General features: G+C 31.1%; 2 protein-coding genes and 1 long non-coding RNA gene across 4 annotated transcripts; 2 read left to right on the forward strand and 1 right to left on the reverse strand.

The window, feature by feature from the left end:
• Nucleotides 1–74: 74 nt before the first annotated feature.
• On the forward strand, nucleotides 75–3,115 carry LOC117206258. Its single transcript, XM_033445430.1, has 2 exons — nucleotides 75–264; nucleotides 403–3,115. The coding sequence occupies exons 1-2, from the start codon at nucleotides 232–234 to the stop codon at nucleotides 2,566–2,568; spliced, it is 2,199 nt and encodes a 732-aa protein (XP_033301321.1). The 5' UTR covers nucleotides 75–231; the 3' UTR covers nucleotides 2,569–3,115.
• A 1,301-nt stretch (nucleotides 3,116–4,416) lies between these two features.
• Nucleotides 4,417–8,844, reverse strand: LOC117206357. Of its 2 annotated transcripts, XR_004487382.1 has the most exons (5): nucleotides 8,448–8,844; nucleotides 7,816–7,907; nucleotides 7,192–7,360; nucleotides 5,283–5,828; nucleotides 4,417–4,856 (listed from the first exon to the last, which is right to left on the reverse strand). It is a non-coding gene; the product is annotated as an uncharacterized LOC117206357 (long non-coding RNA). The 2 variants fall into 2 exon arrangements; XR_004487381.1 differs by lacking the exon at nucleotides 7,816–7,907 and having other exon boundaries at nucleotides 4,417–5,828; nucleotides 8,442–8,844.
• Nucleotides 8,845–9,023: 179 nt separating this feature from the next.
• On the forward strand, nucleotides 9,024–20,329 carry LOC117206200 (probable cation-transporting ATPase 13A3). The gene is made up of 18 exons (XM_033445329.1): nucleotides 9,024–9,436; nucleotides 12,862–12,978; nucleotides 14,359–14,426; nucleotides 14,504–14,671; nucleotides 14,870–14,940; nucleotides 15,010–15,276; nucleotides 15,486–15,690; nucleotides 16,121–16,319; nucleotides 16,608–16,719; nucleotides 16,804–16,993; nucleotides 17,077–17,277; nucleotides 17,373–17,558; nucleotides 17,665–18,039; nucleotides 18,132–18,273; nucleotides 18,371–18,519; nucleotides 18,605–18,833; nucleotides 18,920–19,001; nucleotides 19,281–20,329. The coding sequence occupies exons 2-18, from the start codon at nucleotides 12,963–12,965 to the stop codon at nucleotides 20,326–20,328; spliced, it is 3,708 nt and encodes a 1,235-aa protein (XP_033301220.1). The 5' UTR covers nucleotides 9,024–9,436; nucleotides 12,862–12,962; the 3' UTR covers nucleotide 20,329.
• Nucleotides 20,330–20,657: the final 328 nt, after the last annotated feature.

A 20,657-nucleotide genomic window follows, 5' to 3' on the forward strand; every position in this document is an offset into this window, starting at 1 on the left:
ATAAATTCAGTAACTAAATGTATTTCCATTCAAAATACCCGCCCATACGGTTGCCATTTTAATCAAATTTATCGAAAATTCAACATCTTCATTATTACATAGTCAATGATTCAAATATTTGACATTTTACACGTGTCGATACAAACTAATATATATATGTTACTAATTATTGAAAAGACAAATGTTCTATAAATTAAAAATATATTAAAGCAAAACTGATGCTTGAGAAAAATGTTTGAGAGTGATGATTGGGATCTTGATCAGGTAAATTAAAAGCATTTTTTGTGTCAAATTTTATAAGTTTTGTGAAATAATTGTAAAAAATATTCTAAATAAAATATTTGTCCTTATGAGATACCAACGAAGTAATTACACAAATAATCTTTTAATGTATATTTTTAGGATTTCTTGAATGACGTAGATGAGAAAGTAAATAATTATTATTCTCAAAAGGATAACCAAGAAAGTGAACCTAAAAAACGTAAAATAGATATAAATGATGATTCAATTTTTTCATTTAACCATGATGTATCATGGAAAGAAAGTACCACAAATAAAAGTACAGAGAAAAGTGATGAAAATAAAGACTCAAGAAAGAATTTAATTCTTGAAATATTTAATAAGAATGAATTTAAAAATGCGTTCAGTGATTTGAAAAATTTATGTGATAGTACTTCATCAAACACCTCTGTGAATCAAGTACAAAGCTGTAAAAATAATCAATTACCTAGGAAAAATTTAGTACTTGGAATACTCAAAAACAAAAATATACAGGATAAAGTGATAGAAAATAATACAAAGAATTTAGAGTTAAAAAAAGCTATACCAAAAATTAATGAAAAGTTAGAAAATACAGTATTCAATAATGAAAAAAAATGTCAAATCTCTAAGACTACTTCTAAAATTGAAAATAGATCAAGTAATGATAATTTTAAACCACCTTTGTTTGAGAATTCAAAGAAACAGTTACTGTGTAATGTGTTAAAGCAGAACCCTATAGACAATATACAAGCCAAAAATGATATTACAAAAAACTATTTACCTATATTTAAACCACAAATAGAGTCTAATAAGAAGATGACATTAATCAGAAAATTTCCTGGTCCAGCTGGGTTATTACCAGATGATATAGACACTAATATATCATGTATTTCATATTTTAATAGTTTGGAAGAAAGTGAGATGACAACAAAAGAGACTGATTCAAGTAATCTATCTGAATATTGTTCTCAAAATACAAAAAATCTATTTACAGAAGGTCCTTGGCAATTAATGTTGGGTGATTTACCAGATAATTTTCTGAAAGGTCATGATATTGTTACTACTAAACAAATAGCAAATATGAATGGTTTCAATAGTACAAAAGTTGAATTTTTGGCAGGAATAATAGAACATATAGACTATAGTCATGATAATCCCCCTATTGTTTTGAAAGATTTCACGGATAAAATTCATGGAATTGTACATAAAGATATACCACTTAAATATCCTGATTTGTTAGAACCTAATGTTGTTGTACTATTACATGATGTAGGCCTTTTAAGAACTTCTGGAACTTTTGTTTTGAATAAATATCAAATTCTAATTTCACCCTCCAGTTTGTTAGCAATTTATACTAGCAAAGGCACAATAGAACGTACAGAGTACATGGAAGCAATTTTTGGAAATATTTCAGATGGTAGAATGAAGACAGAAGGAAAAGAGAAAGCAAATTGCATTTCTGCAACAGCTTTGGAGGCACACCCATCAAAAGGTGATAGTCAGTTTATTGAGAAAAACAATAGTAATAATAAAAAGCCAATATATTTCAGAAAGAATATAGAAAGTGTTACTAAAAAAGATTCAAGTTTCTCTACAAATTCGAGCGAAATAGACGAAAATACAGACGAACCAATGGATTTTGACACTGATGTATCTTTTTCAGTGTCTTTCAATAAAATTACAGACACACAAATTGAAAAGAATTTTAATACTTCAATGTCTAAAAATTTAGAGCATGCAAAGGAAGAAAGTAAGAAACAAAAATCTAAACTGTCACTAACAAAACAAAAGGATAACATACAGAATGATGATATAGAAAGAGCTAAAGATTTATTAAGATCTTTGAAAAGATCTACTCCAGATATAAATGAGAAAAAATTCTTTTCTCGTAATTTCAAAATTTTACAAACAAATGCTGAGCATTCAACAGCAGCAAATACCTCTCTTAAACGAACTGAGTCTGACAAATTAAATGATATGTTGTTTGAAAAAATAGGTATTGATAAATGCCCAGAAAAAACTGTTTCTTCAGCTTGTCATAAAGAAGTGGAACGTTCTTCTCCTTTTATACGATCTAAATTACTGCAGTTTAAAAATGCTGATACACTAACACTTCCAGAAAATTCTGCATCTACAGCTACATTAGATTCACCGAAAATACCTGATAAGTTGGCAGAAAAAGAGCTTCTCGGAACTTCAAAATCTATGTGTGATATATCTCGCGATACCGAAAATGACTCTGACGACGAAATGTTATCTCTGTTAGATATGGACATCATTTTTAGCAATTACAGTAATAAAAATTAAACATCGTTGATACAATGTCGTGGACAACTTAACAGTTCGTTGAAAATCGAAAAGTTTTGGAAGATTTTATATTTACATACATTTACATTGGGTTACTTACATGCTATTGCAGAAATAAGGTACTTGTAAATACTACATACTTCAATTTTTTGTACATAAAAGAATAAATATATTTTTTTACTTTAAACAGGATATTGCAAATGCAGAAATTCTTCAACATAATAATATAAAATATGTTAATAAAATTATGAGTATGAATTTACATATTTAAGTATATTTCACTAATACGAAACAGACAATTAGAAACAAGATACTAAAATTAACTATTGTATCATTGTAACATTAAATATTCCATGCATTCTTATCTCATAGTTCAAGATTCTTTATTCATTAACTTCCAGATAAACGTTGTTTTACTGACATAAATGATAGCTTTGACCAAGAGAATTCTCATTCCTGTTATCTGCTACTGAATATCATTACAATCTTCAATCGTAAATCGGTCGATCGGCAATTATCAGCATTATTTTTATACCGACTTCGGAAATCCATTTACAAAATTTTTCCAATTTGTTTATTGTGAACTATTGTTATTGCAAATGACCTATTATTATTCACCCATTTTATTTCATTATGTCTGATAGTTTCTTCACAAACTCGTCGGTGGAAGCGATAAGATTGGGCAGTTGTCCAAATTTTTTATACGACTGAGAGCAACGTAGATCTTGGTGAAATTTTTTTTGCCAAGATCAATTACTCTATTTAGCGTAGTCTCTTGTAATTTATATACCGTTACTGTCCAACTTAGAATTAAGGGTAGTATTCTTCGCTCAATTTCTCCATAACCTTCGTTGTTACTACTGCAGATATTGAAATGTAGCTATCAGTATCTTTGAATCTGCTTGCAATGGATTCACCGTCAAATTATGTAAGTACTAATACTCCGACAATTTTCCAACTTTTAGCTGATTTCTTCGAAGTGCTGACCATGTAAATTCATTTACGATTTCCATTGTGTCGTTTATCAAACCATCAGAAATTGATATGTTTCGTCCCAACATAACTCGTGATTCCTTGGCTGATTTTATTGTATGCAATGGTCCTCTAGAATTACTCCTTCCTGTATTCCTGTATTGCATTCAAAGCAGCAGCCTGCGAGCGCTATTTCAGTAATTTACTCTGCATGAGGAAATTGTTCGACGATTGTGATTTTCAATATAGGCTTCAACTCGTGTTTCCGCCATAAAAAACATTATTCTCCAGATTCGTTTAAAAGGATTAAAAATTGAAATAAATAATAAATAGATAAAAATAAATGACCACTAATACACTACTAATATATAATCGCTAATAATATATAATACGCTACCAATATATAATCTGTTTCTATTTATAATTATACAACATCGATAATTGTAATGATTGTATCTTAAGTTAGTGACTAGCTTGATGTACACATAATTTCCTTAATCTGTCCACTATTAATACATTGAGTGCAATTTGTATCCGCTCGGATACAAGCAACGCTTACTAATTTGACCATTATTAAAACATGTTCTTGGTGACATTGTGCTATAATATATCGCAATTTAATGCAATAAAATATAAATTTGTTGAAATTTGAATCATATAAAGATTGAAATTTATTAATATAGACCTCAAGTATTGCTAAACTAGAAACATTTCACGGCATTTTGCGTCGTCTTCGAAAAGGTTGCAATATATTGAATATGTTGTGCTGTAAGTAAGTAGGTGACTTGAACCATTATTGCATATGTGCCCGAATATAATATAAATAAAAAAGAAATTATTTTATACTTTTTAGCGCATTTAGAAGTGGATAATATGTTTTTTGCGAAAAATTTGTTATTTAAAAAATACTGTCGGGGATGTATTTTGCGATATTAGATTAGATACTTTTCAATGGAACTATCTAAATATTTGTTATTTAATGCAAATTACGTTGAAAGAGAGATAACTAGTGAAATTTGGAAATAATATAGGCGATTAAATATTTCGAGGACACTTGAAGGTGCAGACTTGCATCAGCAATGATCTTAATTTCACTGACATTAGCCTGGATATCAGCCCTCGCCGATCACAAGCGTAGGACTGATGATGCAGAATCTTCATAAGTGAGATCTTTATAATACAACCCGCATGTACGCCAATGGGGATCTATTGGATCAACCTTGATATGCCCTGATTATCCGATGGTAGGCATCTAGGCGTACGATCGTGTGATTATGAAGTGCAATTTACTCGCATTAGTTTCGTGAGGCAGATACCTGCGTTACAATAAAATCATACAGCATATGAGCATGCGGGTGAAAACACGTAAATGAAAATTAATTTGTGATTACACGATCCGCTAGTTAAACCAGAAAGTAATGCAGATATCTGATCTTATGATAAGAAAGCAACAAACATCATCGACGCGAAGAGTGGAAATGATGATTTCAGAGCTAATTCCTATTCATTGTACTTTGAATTGTGATAATTTACTTTTTCGCTTCCTCTTTTCATGATTGATTTGAAAATTTCTAAAGAAATACAAATTTTTAATCTTATAACTGGTCTGAAAAGTGTTTTTCTGTAGGTAGATTTTCCAATGATTCATATTCCATTCCATCGATAAATTTTATGTTGAACGAAGTTTGATCTCTAATCTCGCCCTCAGTATTGCAAAAAATTCCATATAATTATGTACTTACGTAAGATTTCAAATAGAATCAAAAGAATTTTAAATTACAGTCAGAGTCTTTTTTGCAGCGTTTTCTAATTAGAGAGTAATTTGTAGCTTTCCAGACATATACTGATGATTTTCAAGAATGTTTTCAATGTGGTAATTTATGGACCTTATATTTGTTCTAATAAAACAAATGTCTAAAGTATGTGCAAATGTACTTCATTATTGATTTGAGCTCATTTAATTCATTGTTTTGTTGTACCTGCAAATATAAATTGCGCCATTTATAAATTTAAAGAGACATTCGATAAGCTTGACTGATTAAGGTGTAAACGAGACAGTAATCTTGTAAGGGTATGCAATGCAGATACGCAGATTCGTCAAAAAATATTTATTTTGTTTAGAAAACGTTTAAGATCGGAGCACTGTCGTCGTGATCTTCTCTCGATTGATTGTGATTTTTATAAATACCTACATTTGATTGATTAAAAGTTTTATTTTTATATTATATTGTACATTTATAATTCAAAATCCATACTTCCAAAATATTTCCCTCATCCTCATTTTTGATCTAAAAGCAGAAAAAATTAACTTTATAGGAATTATTAGTTTCATAAATTATGATTCTTTCGCTATTTTAAGTTCACTAACCTATAAAGTAACTACATCTTTAGCGCCATTACATTATTTATTAACCGTAAGGATTAGTGAAATAGCAATAAATAAATATTTATTCTTCCTTTACTTTTTGATTTTCAAGAACTATTGGCCATTAGTTGCGGCAAAATTTTACGACATAATATAATAACACGGATGTCGGAAAATAACATATTATGATCAATAATTTTCGAAATTAAAATCAGCAACCGGTAAGATTACCGCAAATGACAGTGGCTCATGTTAGACTGTGTGTCTCGAGATAAGCGATCATGTTGAGGATGTCTCTGCTGATGAGCGCGACACGTAACAATGTTATTATCAGGCATTTTCGTGATATTATTCGCATATCTTTTTATCTGAAATATCGCTGTTTGATAAATATATCTCAGACTGTATGCTTGCTCTATTTTATTACACCCATTTCTAAATGGAAAATATATGGTTATTTACATATCATACATTCGGCCTATTTATTCGCCAAATAGTAGAAACTAAAATTCGACGTTCATATAAAAAAGTAAAACCCGAAATATTTTAAATCTATTAAATAGGCTCCTTTTTTGTCTAGACCAAGTTTACACAAAATTTTTGAGCGTTCAAGTTGCGTCAATCCAAAATTTTGCAGCAATAAACACTATTAGTATCTATTCTTGTTATTATTATTATTTGAGCGTTTTGTGTTAATTGCCATCACGTGCAAAACTAATCCATATTGACAATCCCTTATCATTATTAAATCGCCATTAATATTCGAAAAGCCGCAATTACGAGCAAAAATATATCAATTTGAAAGGTATTTTGAGTTGTAGTTGACAAGGAAGATATTGTGGATATTAAACGATAAGCTTGGATGTTTAAGTGCCAAAATAGAATTAGGCCTTCAAACCACGAGCTACTGTCTTGTCTGTAAGAAATGAATGTGTGTCCTAAATAATAATGCACAAGGAAAAACGTAAAACAATATATTGCAGTATAGAAAATGATGGAAATAAAAAATATTAAAAAGAAATTATATCAAATATGTATTAAGGTAAGATAATTTTATAAATTATATAATTATATCAACACAATTATATAAAAACGACTTCAGATAAAGTCGGATCTCAGATTAACGCAAAGTGATTTATGTGATTAAGCACTAAATCAATTATATGTTTAATCTAACAAATTATCTGTGAACATCGTCGATTGACATTTACTTTTGTCCAGACAAAATAAAATGTTTCACAGAATAAAAGAAAAAAACAGGTTTTACAATAAGCTAAATGCATTACCTCTGTTGTTGAAAACGCGAAATAATCTCATCGTATATGAACAGCTATGCGAAATTTTCATTAACGAGTAGATGTTAATTTGCATCTCCGAGTACTTGTCAATGCATTGCAGCTACTCGTCATTTGCAGTTGCTATCGTAATTCATCTTTTACGTGGAACGTTGTGAAACTAGAAAATAAATAAATAGCTTTATTATTATAATTATAAATAAATAGCTTTCATCTCTCTTATATTTCCGAAATAACAATATATGATTTATACCAACAATTAATTTTAATTAATTATATATAAATTTCGATTATTATCTTTATCTTTTTTTATCACGAGATTACAAGATATTACAAGATAACAAATTATTTCAATGAAATATACAATGTATCAGTAAAATCAATAAGTACTGTATTAATAAAATATCATTGCCATGCTTCCGGATATATGTAAGTGAAAGGCATTTCTTTATCGAACAGTATCGCGCGTGCTGTATGATGCATGAAACGCTCGAGTGAATGAATTTCCATCTCACAGACTTATTGACGTCAATGAAGTGATATCAGTAAAATCTAAACAAAATTAAAACTGACGAAAATATTTGTACGCTTACTATAACAAATTTTTATGTATACATTATAGGTGTTATACAAAACATTTCGAAATTTCGTTATTGCTCTAATGAGACATGATTGTCTTCATTATATTTGTTAAATCTGAAACTGATCTGAAAATATATATAGAAGTTACAAAATAGTTACTATAAACATATATTTAGTAAAATATTAATATAAAACATAAATAGCCATTTAAAACATGTAATAAGTGTTAAAGATGATCGTACTGGATATTTAGGCTTATTAATAAATTGCAGATTTTTATAAACGGTGGCTACAAAAAATATTTGCACATAGCCTTATTTTTCAATCAAGCCATTTTTTATCAGATTCTATATTTCATTTTCGTAGTATCAAATTTTTGTAATCATAATGAAAATATTAGTAAATGACATGCTATTTAATATACTTGGACCTAGTTAATCACTACATAAATGTTGCAATGAATACGATTATGTGTAAACATTTTTAGTAGCCACTGTATTTATAGGAAATTTGAAGGTTCAAGAATGTACACAATGCATATAATATGCAAAAATATATGAAATATTCAAAGTAGAGTATTTATTATGATATTTACTAGATAAAACAAATTTCTATTAATACCGATCTAAATACTTTTGTGATTTCTACAAAATACGTACTTCCACTAAATACGTTGTGGCTTCCATGTACATTTTCAGATTTATTTCAAGCTGTACCAATATAACCGTGATAACCGGTCTCATTACACTGTTACTGAAATTTCAAGATGTTTCGTATAACACACAGAATATAGTGGTAAAAGATTTCTACAAGTGTTCGAATACTTTCGTAAGTTGCTGTACGTGCTCTTGATTTGTTCAAATAATCGTGTTTTCACCTGCTCCCATTTGCGAAATTAGTTCGTCGATTTGACGTAAGTCACGTGTCGCCACAGGAAAAGGAGTTAAATATGTATCGGTGTGCGATCTATTGGTAAGTTCTGCCGCGAGAAAAGTGAGCGATCGTCGATAGCTAGACCGAGAGGGGATAAATTCGTACACCAGAGTTACAGGAGAGGTACAGAATGGCACAGTATAGCCGGGTGCGTGGCGCGAAACAGGTAGTGGTGCATTCGTTGAAATGATAGGTCACTTCGATTGATTGAATCTATCTAGAATTTTCTTGTACTATCACGAAACCATTTTAACAAAACGTTTGATATTCCCGATTGATCTTCGTAAAGTGTACATTATCGATTTTTGATTCGATCACGATTAAAACGTCGACCTTGTGACATTTCCTACTATAATTCGATATATTGATACCATACACGATTCGATATATATCATTGTTGATTTTGACTTCAATATTTCCTTTTAATGATCCTTGAAGTAAAGAAGTAAAATTTTCCTCGGTCTTTATCACGTGCATCGATAAGTCGTAATCATAGTGAGTTTACGATTTAGTATCGGTAATATTGAACACAAAAGCGAGCAAAAATTACAGCCAAGAACTTTACTTGTAAATCTTTCGCGTTTCTTGTGAAGATATAGTAGCGGTGAAAATTGCTCGATTAAAAGTTCGTTGGGAATGCACGTACTCGTGCACAAGCCTTGGACTACGTCCCCGTGAAAATAAAGGGATTGGACCAAGGGAAGGATTACTAAAAATTCGAGTATGTTTCTTCTATTTATACAACAGCTACAAAAGCTATTTGCACATTATTGCATTTGCTGTAATACTCACATATTAATTAATTAGATTCAAGTATGATAAATTTCGTATCCTGTAATAGTACTTTCATGCGATTACAAAAAATTAACATTATGAATAAAGAATGTATAGATGCTGATGACAATATACTTCATTGCAAAATAAGAATATGTGCAAATTCTTTTTGTAGCCACTGTAAATATTTCATACGTTTTCAGCACTCATTCCAGGGTGTATTCACTATAGCATAAACAACATCAAATTTGCGATATTATTTATCAACTTATGTTGCGATAATTGTTTTCTTCGATAATAAATGAAGAATAGAAGACTATTTCTTGTATTCTTTTTATAACGTAAACTGCACACAATTTTGTACTTATTTCGGTAAGCAAATCAGTAAGTAAAAATATTTTTTAGTATCTATTTATTTATCGCCAACTATTTAATTGTACCATCACATTTCACAAACTAATCTTTCATTTGTTTTTGTTTTATAGAATCTTGATTAATTTTACCATCAAAATATAATTTCCGATTGTTCCAAATAATGTAACGATATACATACATTCGCCGATTTATTCTAGTCATTGATAAAAATGAACCGGAAACAAGCAACCATAGTGAAAGTAACAGTTTAATTCATCAATCAGTAGAGTTTGAACATTTAAATCAGCACGAATGAAAAGGAAAAGTAGCTTTTTATAAACGATACACGCAATCGCGAATTTTTCTATGAGACATCAATTTTTGTTTCTCTTTTCCATTTCTCATTCACAGATCACTGATCTTTGCGAAAGAACGAGTTACTAAAGTTGCGGGTATTGCATTATGCAATGACTTGTACCTAAAAGTATAGAAGCGCGAGTTGCATTTCTAATGACATGATAAATAACACCGTTCGCATAAAAGCCTTTCGTGACACGCATTTCACAATAAAATGGACATTGCATTGCCGTTATCGGCTCCATGCAACTATGTATAAACAGTAATGTTTATACATAGTATGGAGTAATAGCGATACAAATATCATATTTCCACAATACTACTATGTCTCCTTTACCTTGGAATTTATGTACTGATTACTGATAAATTAGGTCTAAACGTATTACTTTTGTTATCGCTAGAATGTACTTCAACATACATACATAAAAAACAAATTATTATCTTTACACTCATTTGTCAATGCCTATACATTGCGCCCTAGCATAAATTTCATTCAGAGTAATGAGTAAATTAATTTTTTTTATAACTTCTTTATAAAATGAAAAAATAAAGTCGATAAATTATTGGGTTTCTTGTAATTAAACGTCGAAAGAACTATTTAACTATAATACACTTACTTACTACGATAGAATGTTGAAGAAAGTACTTACATACCGTATTCAAATATACAAATTGTCTTTTTTTTTGAAGAATTGTTCTATTACATATCAATTGTTCTATTACATATAAGCTTTGCGTTCTTTTATCTTTTTCTAAGCCAATATATTAACAGTATCTTTAATTTGACAAAATGTCGGCAATATATTGTTCTATATTAGAAGTTCTTGAAATTATTATAAATGTATTACCTTTGTCATAGTAAATTTTAATACGCCTGAAATATGTTGCAGATATTTTCGGCTGTTCTTGCAGTTGAAGTTTTAATCCGTTGATAGAAACTTGGAAAACTTACAGAACTAACACGAATTGTGACTTAAAAGTAATGTTCACCGTTCTATACAGTTTTTACTACGAAGTCAGATGAAGTTTATCGAGTTAATTAGAGCTATTAGTATACGTAGAATTCCATTAAATAAAAATGCGTTCACGTATAAGTCAGGATCGTAATTATTTCTCTATTATATCAAGATCTGAATGACGTTAGAATACAAAAACAAATTATCGTTATTAGTCGTCATTTTATGTTAAAAATGACAATTCAAGCGGAAGATATTGCGACAGCCTACACCTTAGAATCTTTTTCTACAATGAATGAATAACATACTATGAACGCGTGTGTAACAGATGGTAAATAAAAGAACTAATCATCTAAGAATACTTTAGCCAGCATGATTATTGTACGATAACAGTGAAATAACAGGACACGTGCTTGCAATCCTATTTTATCTTATTCTTCAACCGGTTCATACTAGAATGATATCACAGAGAAAAAAATATATGTCCATGATGCAGCTTTCCAATGTATCGCAATTTGATTTCCGATACAATCAAACCTTGGACAGTTGTTGAAAAAATGTCCACAACTCTGTTTGATATTACTGATTGTGAAATTTATACGAAGTAATTTATACTGATTGTGAATTTGATACGAAAAGGTGAACTACGAACACGTTTATATCGTCATTGATCGAAGGAGCTGGACAAAAAAAAGAGTTCTGCAAGGTCTACGGAGATCTTAAATCAGAAATGAGGAAATGAAAGGTGGCGAGACTGAACATGCTAAGAACTTCAATTTATGCAGTAAGAGCCAGATTAGATCGCTTGTATGCTTCTTGCTCTTTTGAGATAAACGTCAATCAAAAGAAGGATAAGTCTTTAGAGAACAGTTCTGTGCATAAAAGTTGTTTCAAAAAATTTTTTTACCATTACTCATTCATAGTCTGTTAATCCTTTGAATGAATATTTCAATTCTTTTTTCTTTAATAACAGATAATTGTACGATAGTTTAATAAATGATGGATCATTCGTCTTTATGACATAGACTCTCTGAAGATTATGTAGAAATTCTATGCTACTCAAAATCGAATTATCGTTGCATTAGAATCATTTATGCGCAGAGTGTACTTTTTGCAAAAACATATTTATCCTTGTAGTATGATATTATACGTTTTTTAATTTGTCGACTCAGTGTTAAAAATAACGATGAAGGCAGTGTGTATTGTCTAAAAGGTAGAATAATTTAATTGATCTGTTCACCGGTGTACGTAGATGGACATTCAAATTGTCTTGTTGTTCCACTTGCATTTGGTTGTATTTGATCGAAAACTTGAATAAGATTGCATAGATTAGTCAGTACACGTGGCTGGCTGTAATTTCGCCACTTGACTCGCCAACAACTTATTATGTGGTAATTCAAGTGCACGGTCACTGTAATCATGTTCAGTGCCGAACTACCTATTTGACCTACCTATCTGTTCTGGCAGTGTCTTCTTTCACGAAATAACCGCATTAGTATTCCTTCCGTACGCCGTTTAATTCCTCGCAAGGAACATGGTCATCTGTTCTTCATTTACAATTAGGTCTAACACGATCATTTAAACACGATCTTTTCATCTCTTTTGCATCTGATCATTTATTTATATGCGAAGGATCATTGATTTTCTAAAATTATCCAATAGCAAGTTCTCTTCATTTATGTGAAAATTTTACATTTTATTCTAGCTGCGGCTTGTACAAGCGGAAATCCGTATTTGACGGCGTCTCAAGTTTAAGAAAAGAACTTGAGAACTCGAAAGGACCATCAGCAGCAAAAGTTTAAAGTTATGACAACATCCAATGGTGAGTCATGTGTGACGTATATTCAAAAACATCTTCTGATTATATTTCTGCTGCTATTGATTTTTTAGTCTTCTCACGTATAAATTCTGGATGGAAAGGTCGAATCGAAGATATTGTTTCAAAATAGTTATGACAAGAATCTCTAAGATACCGCCATCAATTTAGAGATCTACATATTTTATCAAATAAAGAAGAAATTAAACTATATAGATTGCAGATTTACTTATGTATCTGTAAGAAATTCAAGGAATTATTACTCAAGAATATATACAATATTCAGAGCATACTACTGGTTATGATATTTAGCGGATGAAACAAATCTCTGCGTAGATTTCACTTCTTTCACTTCTGTGTTCATAAAAAAGTAAATTTGCATATTTCATAAACACCCACAACTCAGTTACTGAAAGTAAACACATGCTGAAACGGAAGGAGATATTGAAGCAAATAAAATATTATTTTAATGATAAAATAAAAAAGTAAATAAAACAATGATACATTGATAAAATAAGCAATTGTTTGTAAACGGCATCAATCCACGTGTTCGCTAATCTTTCGAACTGACAATAAAGTCAACAACCGAGATTCGCGAACCTTCAAATACGTATAACCAAAGAATTTTTATTTGCGAGCGATAAGAAGATTCGCTGTTGCACGTTCCTCAGTTATCGCTAATGACGAATTTCCGCAGAATCCTTATAAATATATATTTTTTTATCTAAGACGAAATCACGTCTGATGACCTGATAACGAGCGAACACTATCGCGACATAACCGGATAGTGTTTGCCAAGGAATTATCGTTTCTAACGGGAAAACGTTTCCTTCGAGTGATTCGCGCGAACAGCTTTGATTCATCGCAACGATAACGTAAGACGTCAGAAATCTGCACTTGAGTTCTACCATTAAATCTAAAAAAAAAGGAAAAGACCGACATTTTTACAACTACAAGTAACTTGCTATTAATTGATATCGATTCGATTATTATTGCCAGAACAAAAGGAATTATATAAAAAATGATATGTATCGATAAACTGCACTATTTAATTACATGTTTAATACGTAGTGTAGGTCACTAATGTTGCATAGTGTATAATTATCAGAAGCAAAAACTTTCACTGAAGTATTCGCACACATGTATAAGGTGGTTCAATAAAAGTTGTCACCTTGGATATTTGCGGAAGTAAAAATATAAGAGAAAAATGTCTCCAATGAAAGTTATCTGTTACGTAATCTTCCACAAAACATATAATAGCAGTTTTATTCGAAAAATTTCTCTCATTAATACACATTATGTGTATCGAATGTCGAGAAATATTTCACGGTCTAACATTTAAAATAAAAGCGAAATCATTGTATTTTTATGATTTTCTTTGTTTAGGGATAAAGGATGACCAAACATCGAGAGTGCAGTGGCAGAAGATTCATACTGGTCAGGATGAAGACATGGTGAGTATCTACAAAATAATTTATTCTATAGTACAATTTCACAGATATCTTGATTAAACTTGATATGTTACTTTTAGCGTGTTTATGGATTCGAAAAGAGCAGATCAAAAAGTATCCTGACTTATGTTTCTTACGTATTAACCATCGGGTGGATCAGACTCTTGTTCCACTGGTATCCCCAATTACATCTCTATGCTACTCACAACAAATGTTCTTTGAGTTGTGCCACGAAATTGCTTATAACTGTAAGAATCTTGAACTATGCGTCATTAGAAATTTTTTATCAATTTTTAAAAATATAGATATCAATCGTATCGAATATTCAAAATTTCGACCATTTCATCCTTCAAAACATATTTATTTAAAATATCCACGAAGAAACTAATCTTTCGGATTAACATAAATTATTTAATTAATAGTTATGGATATAATTTCGTATCTAGGATAACTATCAAGGAAAATATAAATCATATTTCGTGAAGGATGTGAAGACTATCTCGGCAAAGAATATCAGGTTGGTTCAGTTCTGAACTTCCTGTCAATATAATCTTCACAGATTCAAAGAGATTTTCTTTTTTATTAGTACCCGGGATTTATTCAGAGATTTGGGTAGCAATGATGAGGAGTTCGTGGAGAAAATCAGGTGTAAAAAGTTGAAGATTAATTTAGAGAATGGCACACAGTGTGAAATGTACGAGGTCAGAGCTTTCTGGTGTAAAAAGCAATGTTACATCTGGGACGTTACACAAAATACATTTTCTAGATTGGTAGGCCTAGACAAGTACACACTGTGTTCGGATCTTAATCTTAATAATAATCATGGACTCTCTAAGGAAGAACAATGCCTTAGGTAGTGATAAAGTAATCTAATAAGTGATAATTTATGCATTCACATCATGATTTTAAAAGATTCGGAATAATTAAGCAATTACTCCAACAAATAAAACGCCGTATTACATTCATTTTTAATTTAATTCATTACATTCATTTTTTATTTAACATTCAGAGTATTATTCGAAATTAATGATTATTATTCTGATATCTCTTCTCATTTTATAGACGGATCGTATACGGAAGCAATGAAATCGGCGTTCCTGTGCAAAATATAGGCGTATTACTATTGTTAGAAGTCTTGAATCCATTTTACATTTTTCAAGTATTTACTCTGTGTGTGTGGTTTACAGAAGGCTATTTATACTATACCGCAGCAATCATATGTATGTCATTGTTTGGAATTATCAGCTCTATAATACAAACTCGTAAGGTAAAAACGCTATTCTAAAACCTTATTGCGTTCTGAAACGGGCATTATTTAAGTAAAACGTCGTAAAAGAATTTTATTTTGGAGTAAAGTTAACCGGGAAACTTGTTAGCTTTATCAAAAGTCTAATTTTTATAACGTTATATTTTACTAATCTAGATTAGGCTAATGCGTAGAAAAGACTAGTTCAGATCTGTTCCTGAATAATTAAACTGAAGGCCTTTCCTAGTTATTTGTTTCCTAGTTCTTACAACCTCGCTATATTTATTCTATAATATGTACTGGAACAGTGTATGTAAGGTAATTTCTTCTTAGAAATTTTACAGCAATCCAGAGTCCATTTATAAATGTCTAAAGCCCAAAGCGTAAATGTAAATTTTCCATAGACCTCTTTGAATCCTATATTCATGTTGAAACGAGAAACGTTTTGCAGAATCAAATCAATCTTCACGGTACAGTCACATCCACGGAAACAGTTCGCGTGTACAGGAACTCTAAAGTGACAGAAAATATACCGAGCAGTGATTTAGTACCAGGTGATATCATAGAACTACCCAAGCATCAGGCCACTGTCGTTTGCGATGCGGTACTTTTAACAGGACAATGCATTTTAAACGAATCGATGCTGACTGGTATGATTAGTCACAAACTAATAGTAACTAATTGTAAATGTTTCACGAAATTTTTTGAACACCTACCTAAAACATTTTTATTTACATATTATTTGTATTATATAAAACTTGTATTAAATACACATTTGTTTCAAATTTTACCAATACAATCATGATAGTCTCATTGTAGTTTTCAAAATTTTTCGTATTAACACAGATACTAACATTCGTAAAGAGTTTCTACAAGTGTTCGAATACTCTTGTGGATTACTGCATTAATTAGTTTTCACTTACTGAATAAAATTTTAGGGGAATCTGTACCCGTAACGAAAACCCCATTACCATCGCGTCACGTTTTGTACGATTCTAAAGAATGCTCTCATCATACGATGTATAGCGGCACCACTATTATCCAAACAAGGTAATACCTTGTTCGAACTGTGCATAATTGCATACGTTGTAAATTGTAAACTATTTTTAACTGTTAATTTGCATTCGTCACTAGAAGTTACAACGACCAACCAGTTCTAGCTCGAGTTATTCGAACAGGATTCCATACGAGTAAAGGTTCTTTGGTCGCTGCTATCTTGTACCCACCCCCTGCAGATTTTAAGTTCGATCAAGATTCTTACAAGTTTATTGGCATACTAGCACTTATCGCAACATGCGGTTTCATTTACACTGTTGTAACCAAGGTACATTTTATATTTTCATTTCCAAGAATAAAAGCTTAATGCATTTCTTCAATAAAATATTACACAAATATTCTTTTCTCTAGGCTTCCAGGGGAATCACAGCGGGAGATATAGTGATAAAAGCTTTAGATATAATAACAATAGTAATTCCACCAGCATTACCTGCAGCAATGACCGTAGGAAAGCTATACGCTCAAGTACGATTGAAACGAGCACAAATATACTGTATTAGTAATAGAGTTATTAACGTATCTGGCAGTATAAATTGCATCTGTTTCGATAAGGTTAGAAGAATGTAGTCTACATAACATATATAATATTAAATCTGAGAATATTATATAATATTAGTTAATTATCTTTTGTATATTTCTATGTACAGACTGGTACTTTAACAGAAGATGGTTTAGATATGTGGGGCATTGTGCCTTGTACGAATGGTGTTCTCGGTGAAGCAGAAAGATCTATTCCCAAATTAAACAATCATCTTCTCTTTGAGGGAATGTTAGTTTGTCATAGCTTAACATTAATAAATGGTACACTCTGCGGGGATCCTTTAGACGTTAAGGTAATCTACTATAATAAATTACAATTATACAGAAATCACCCTTGAATCGAAGTATCATTGAAAAAAGGAATGATTAATTATTGATTTAGATTAATTATTGCTTTAGATGTTCGAAAGTACCGGATGGATATTAGAAGAGTTCAATAACGAACATTCAAATAAATACGATCTCGTAGCACCAACTATCGTGAAACCGCCAAAAAACAATAGTTTCACGCAAAATATGAATGAAATATCGGAAATTGGAATAGTGCAACAATATCAATTCTCGAGCTCTCTCCAACGAATGTCTGTGATAGTACGCGTACTGGGTTCCGATACGTACAAAGCTTACACGAAAGGATCACCCGAGATGATACTTAGTTTGAGCAAACCCGAAACCATACCGAAAGATATAATGATCTGTTTAAAACGTTACACAGAACAGGGTTATCGAGTGATAGCTATGGGACAAACGAAATTACCCGAAAATAGTAATAAGGTAAAAATAATCAACTTGATATTTCTTTTTATAAACTTCCAATTTTCTATATTCAATTAGATTTTCGATTAAATTTCCTCTATCCTGCACAGATAATGAAATTGCCTCGAGATGCGGTCGAACAGAACCTTGAATTTCTAGGCTTAGTTATTATGGAAAACAGGTTGAAGGCACCAACTATACCAGTGATCAAGGAGCTAAGAACAGCTAACATACATGTTTTAATGATTACGGGTAATTAGAGTTTAGCAATTTCCGTACGATGGCATTTCAACATATTAGTATTAGTTGTTGGATAGCAAAATGACTCGCTCACTTTTCACATTCACAGGAGATAACATTCAGACTGCAGTGAGCGTTGCAAAAGAATGTGGCATTTTGTCGCCGCAAGAATCTGTGATAGATGTGACGGTAGTTATGGAAGAAAATAAATCACAGCCTGAGATTTATTTCAATGCTCAAGAAATGTCTTCAAAATTGGTAAATTCCTTAAATTCCAATGGAAATTTTCAAAATTGATATTCAGAAAGATTGAAGAGAACAGCTGGCTATTTCTTTTTTCCAGAGTCTTCATAATAAAAAACTGAACATACTGGAATTGAAAGATATAGAACGAAATATAGGCAACACTAATTATCGATTCGCATTAACAGGCCAATCATGGCAATTATTGCGTGAGCATTATCCAGATATCATAGCAAAAATTTGCGTCCGTGGTGCAATATTTGCCCGGATGACCAGCGATCAGAAGCAACAATTAGTGTTGGAATTAATGCAACTTGGTTATTATGTGGGTATGCATCGCCATTTAACATTTACCGTACATTAATTTCATTATCCTGTACAATAGCCATTTCAAAATGTTTTATAATCATCCTAGCTATGTGTGGAGATGGTGCTAATGATTGCGGTGCTCTGAGAGCCGCACACGCAGGCATATCTTTATCCGAAGCAGAATCTAGGTAATATCTCAATGCTAAAGAATTACATCATTTTTTTACGTAATAACCACGGGCGACTTAACTTTCATATATGTCAAGTTTATCATACATAATTTATGTATATATTTTTTATACTATATAATGATTCTAAAAATTTAGCCATCGCTTGCTCTCAGTTTATTTTTTAATTATACACTTGGAGACAAGAAACAACTTTCTATTTACAAGGAGAGTTAGCTTAAATTTCTAGAATTATTCTGAATATTTATGTAGTAACATTCAGCAAAATATCGTTTTTAGCGTTGCGAGCCCCTTCACATCCAAAGTACCGGATATAACCTGCGTACCAAAGGTGATAAAGGAAGGTCGTGCTGCACTAGTTACGTCATTTGGAATTTTCAAATTTATGGTCACCTATTCATTGACAGAATTTTTATCTGTCATTATTCTCTACTCGATCGACTCGGATCTGACAGATTTGGAGTTTCTGTTCATCGATATCTGTCTTATCGTTAACTTTGCTTCATTTTTCGGAAAAACTCGAGCGTACGAAAAGCAGTTAGTAAAAAAACCTCCTATGACTAGTTTGCTAAGTTTCACGTCGATCTTCTCTTTGTCTGTACATATGTTGATAATGACGATTTTTCAAACTATCGCTTATCATGCGGTTCGCACTTTTCCATGGTTTACACCATTCATTTACAGCAATGACACTGGATATATGTGTTATGAGAATTATTCCGTTTATTGCGTTTCTATGTTCCAGTATATAACGATGGCTATAATATTTTCACGTGGGAAACCATATCGAAAAGCCATTTACACGAATATTGCATTTATATCTTCCATAATATTATTGACCATCGTTTGCGCTTATATCACGGTTTATCCAGCAAATTGGATAGTAAATATGCTTCAACTATTCTTGCCTCCAGCATACGACTGGAGGATTATTATTTTAGCACTCGCTTTTGCGAACTTTGTAGTTTGTTTCTTCGTTGAAACGTTTGTTATAGAGTATTTAATTGAGAAAAAATCCAAATCGAAATTTTACAAACCTGAGAAATCTAAAAAGGAATATTTAAGAATAGAACACGAGCTAAAGAACAACTTAAGTTGGCCAACGCTCAGTAAAGAATTACCAACTTTACCATTAACTCCGAGCGTAGAAAATATCATTAACGTAACGTATCCAGAGGAGAAATCTTATAATAATGACACTAAAACGAATTTACAAAACAATAGGAAAATAGAGTCTAAAAACAATGATGGATTGCACGCATTTGATAACTACTCATTCGTTGATGATGAATCACCACGAAATACAAATATGGTAACTAGAGTTTAAGTCGTACCTTGAAAATACTTTACCCGATTTTACAATTTTCAGTACTAATATATGTGCGTAAGTATTACGAAGTATTTTCGAAACTTTAAGAGTGGTGCTGTAAAACGATACAAACATTTTCAAAATAATGCTTGTAATTGTTGTACATGTATAGTGTATGTTTGTAATAATTATCAAGTAATTATCAATAATTTAATAAAATTAACGATTGCATATTACTAATAATGTTTCAATGTCGAATAATATTTTTGAAATTTTAATAGTAATTTATTAGTAATTTATTAAAAACATGAAAAATACAGTTTTCGTAGGAATTTGTAACAAAAATG

The sequence above is a fragment of the Bombus bifarius genome, unplaced genomic scaffold (assembly GCF_011952205.1).
Source record: "Bombus bifarius isolate JDL3187 unplaced genomic scaffold, Bbif_JDL3187 scf7180000007966, whole genome shotgun sequence".
In the NCBI taxonomy this organism is placed as follows: domain Eukaryota; kingdom Metazoa; phylum Arthropoda; class Insecta; order Hymenoptera; family Apidae; genus Bombus; species Bombus bifarius.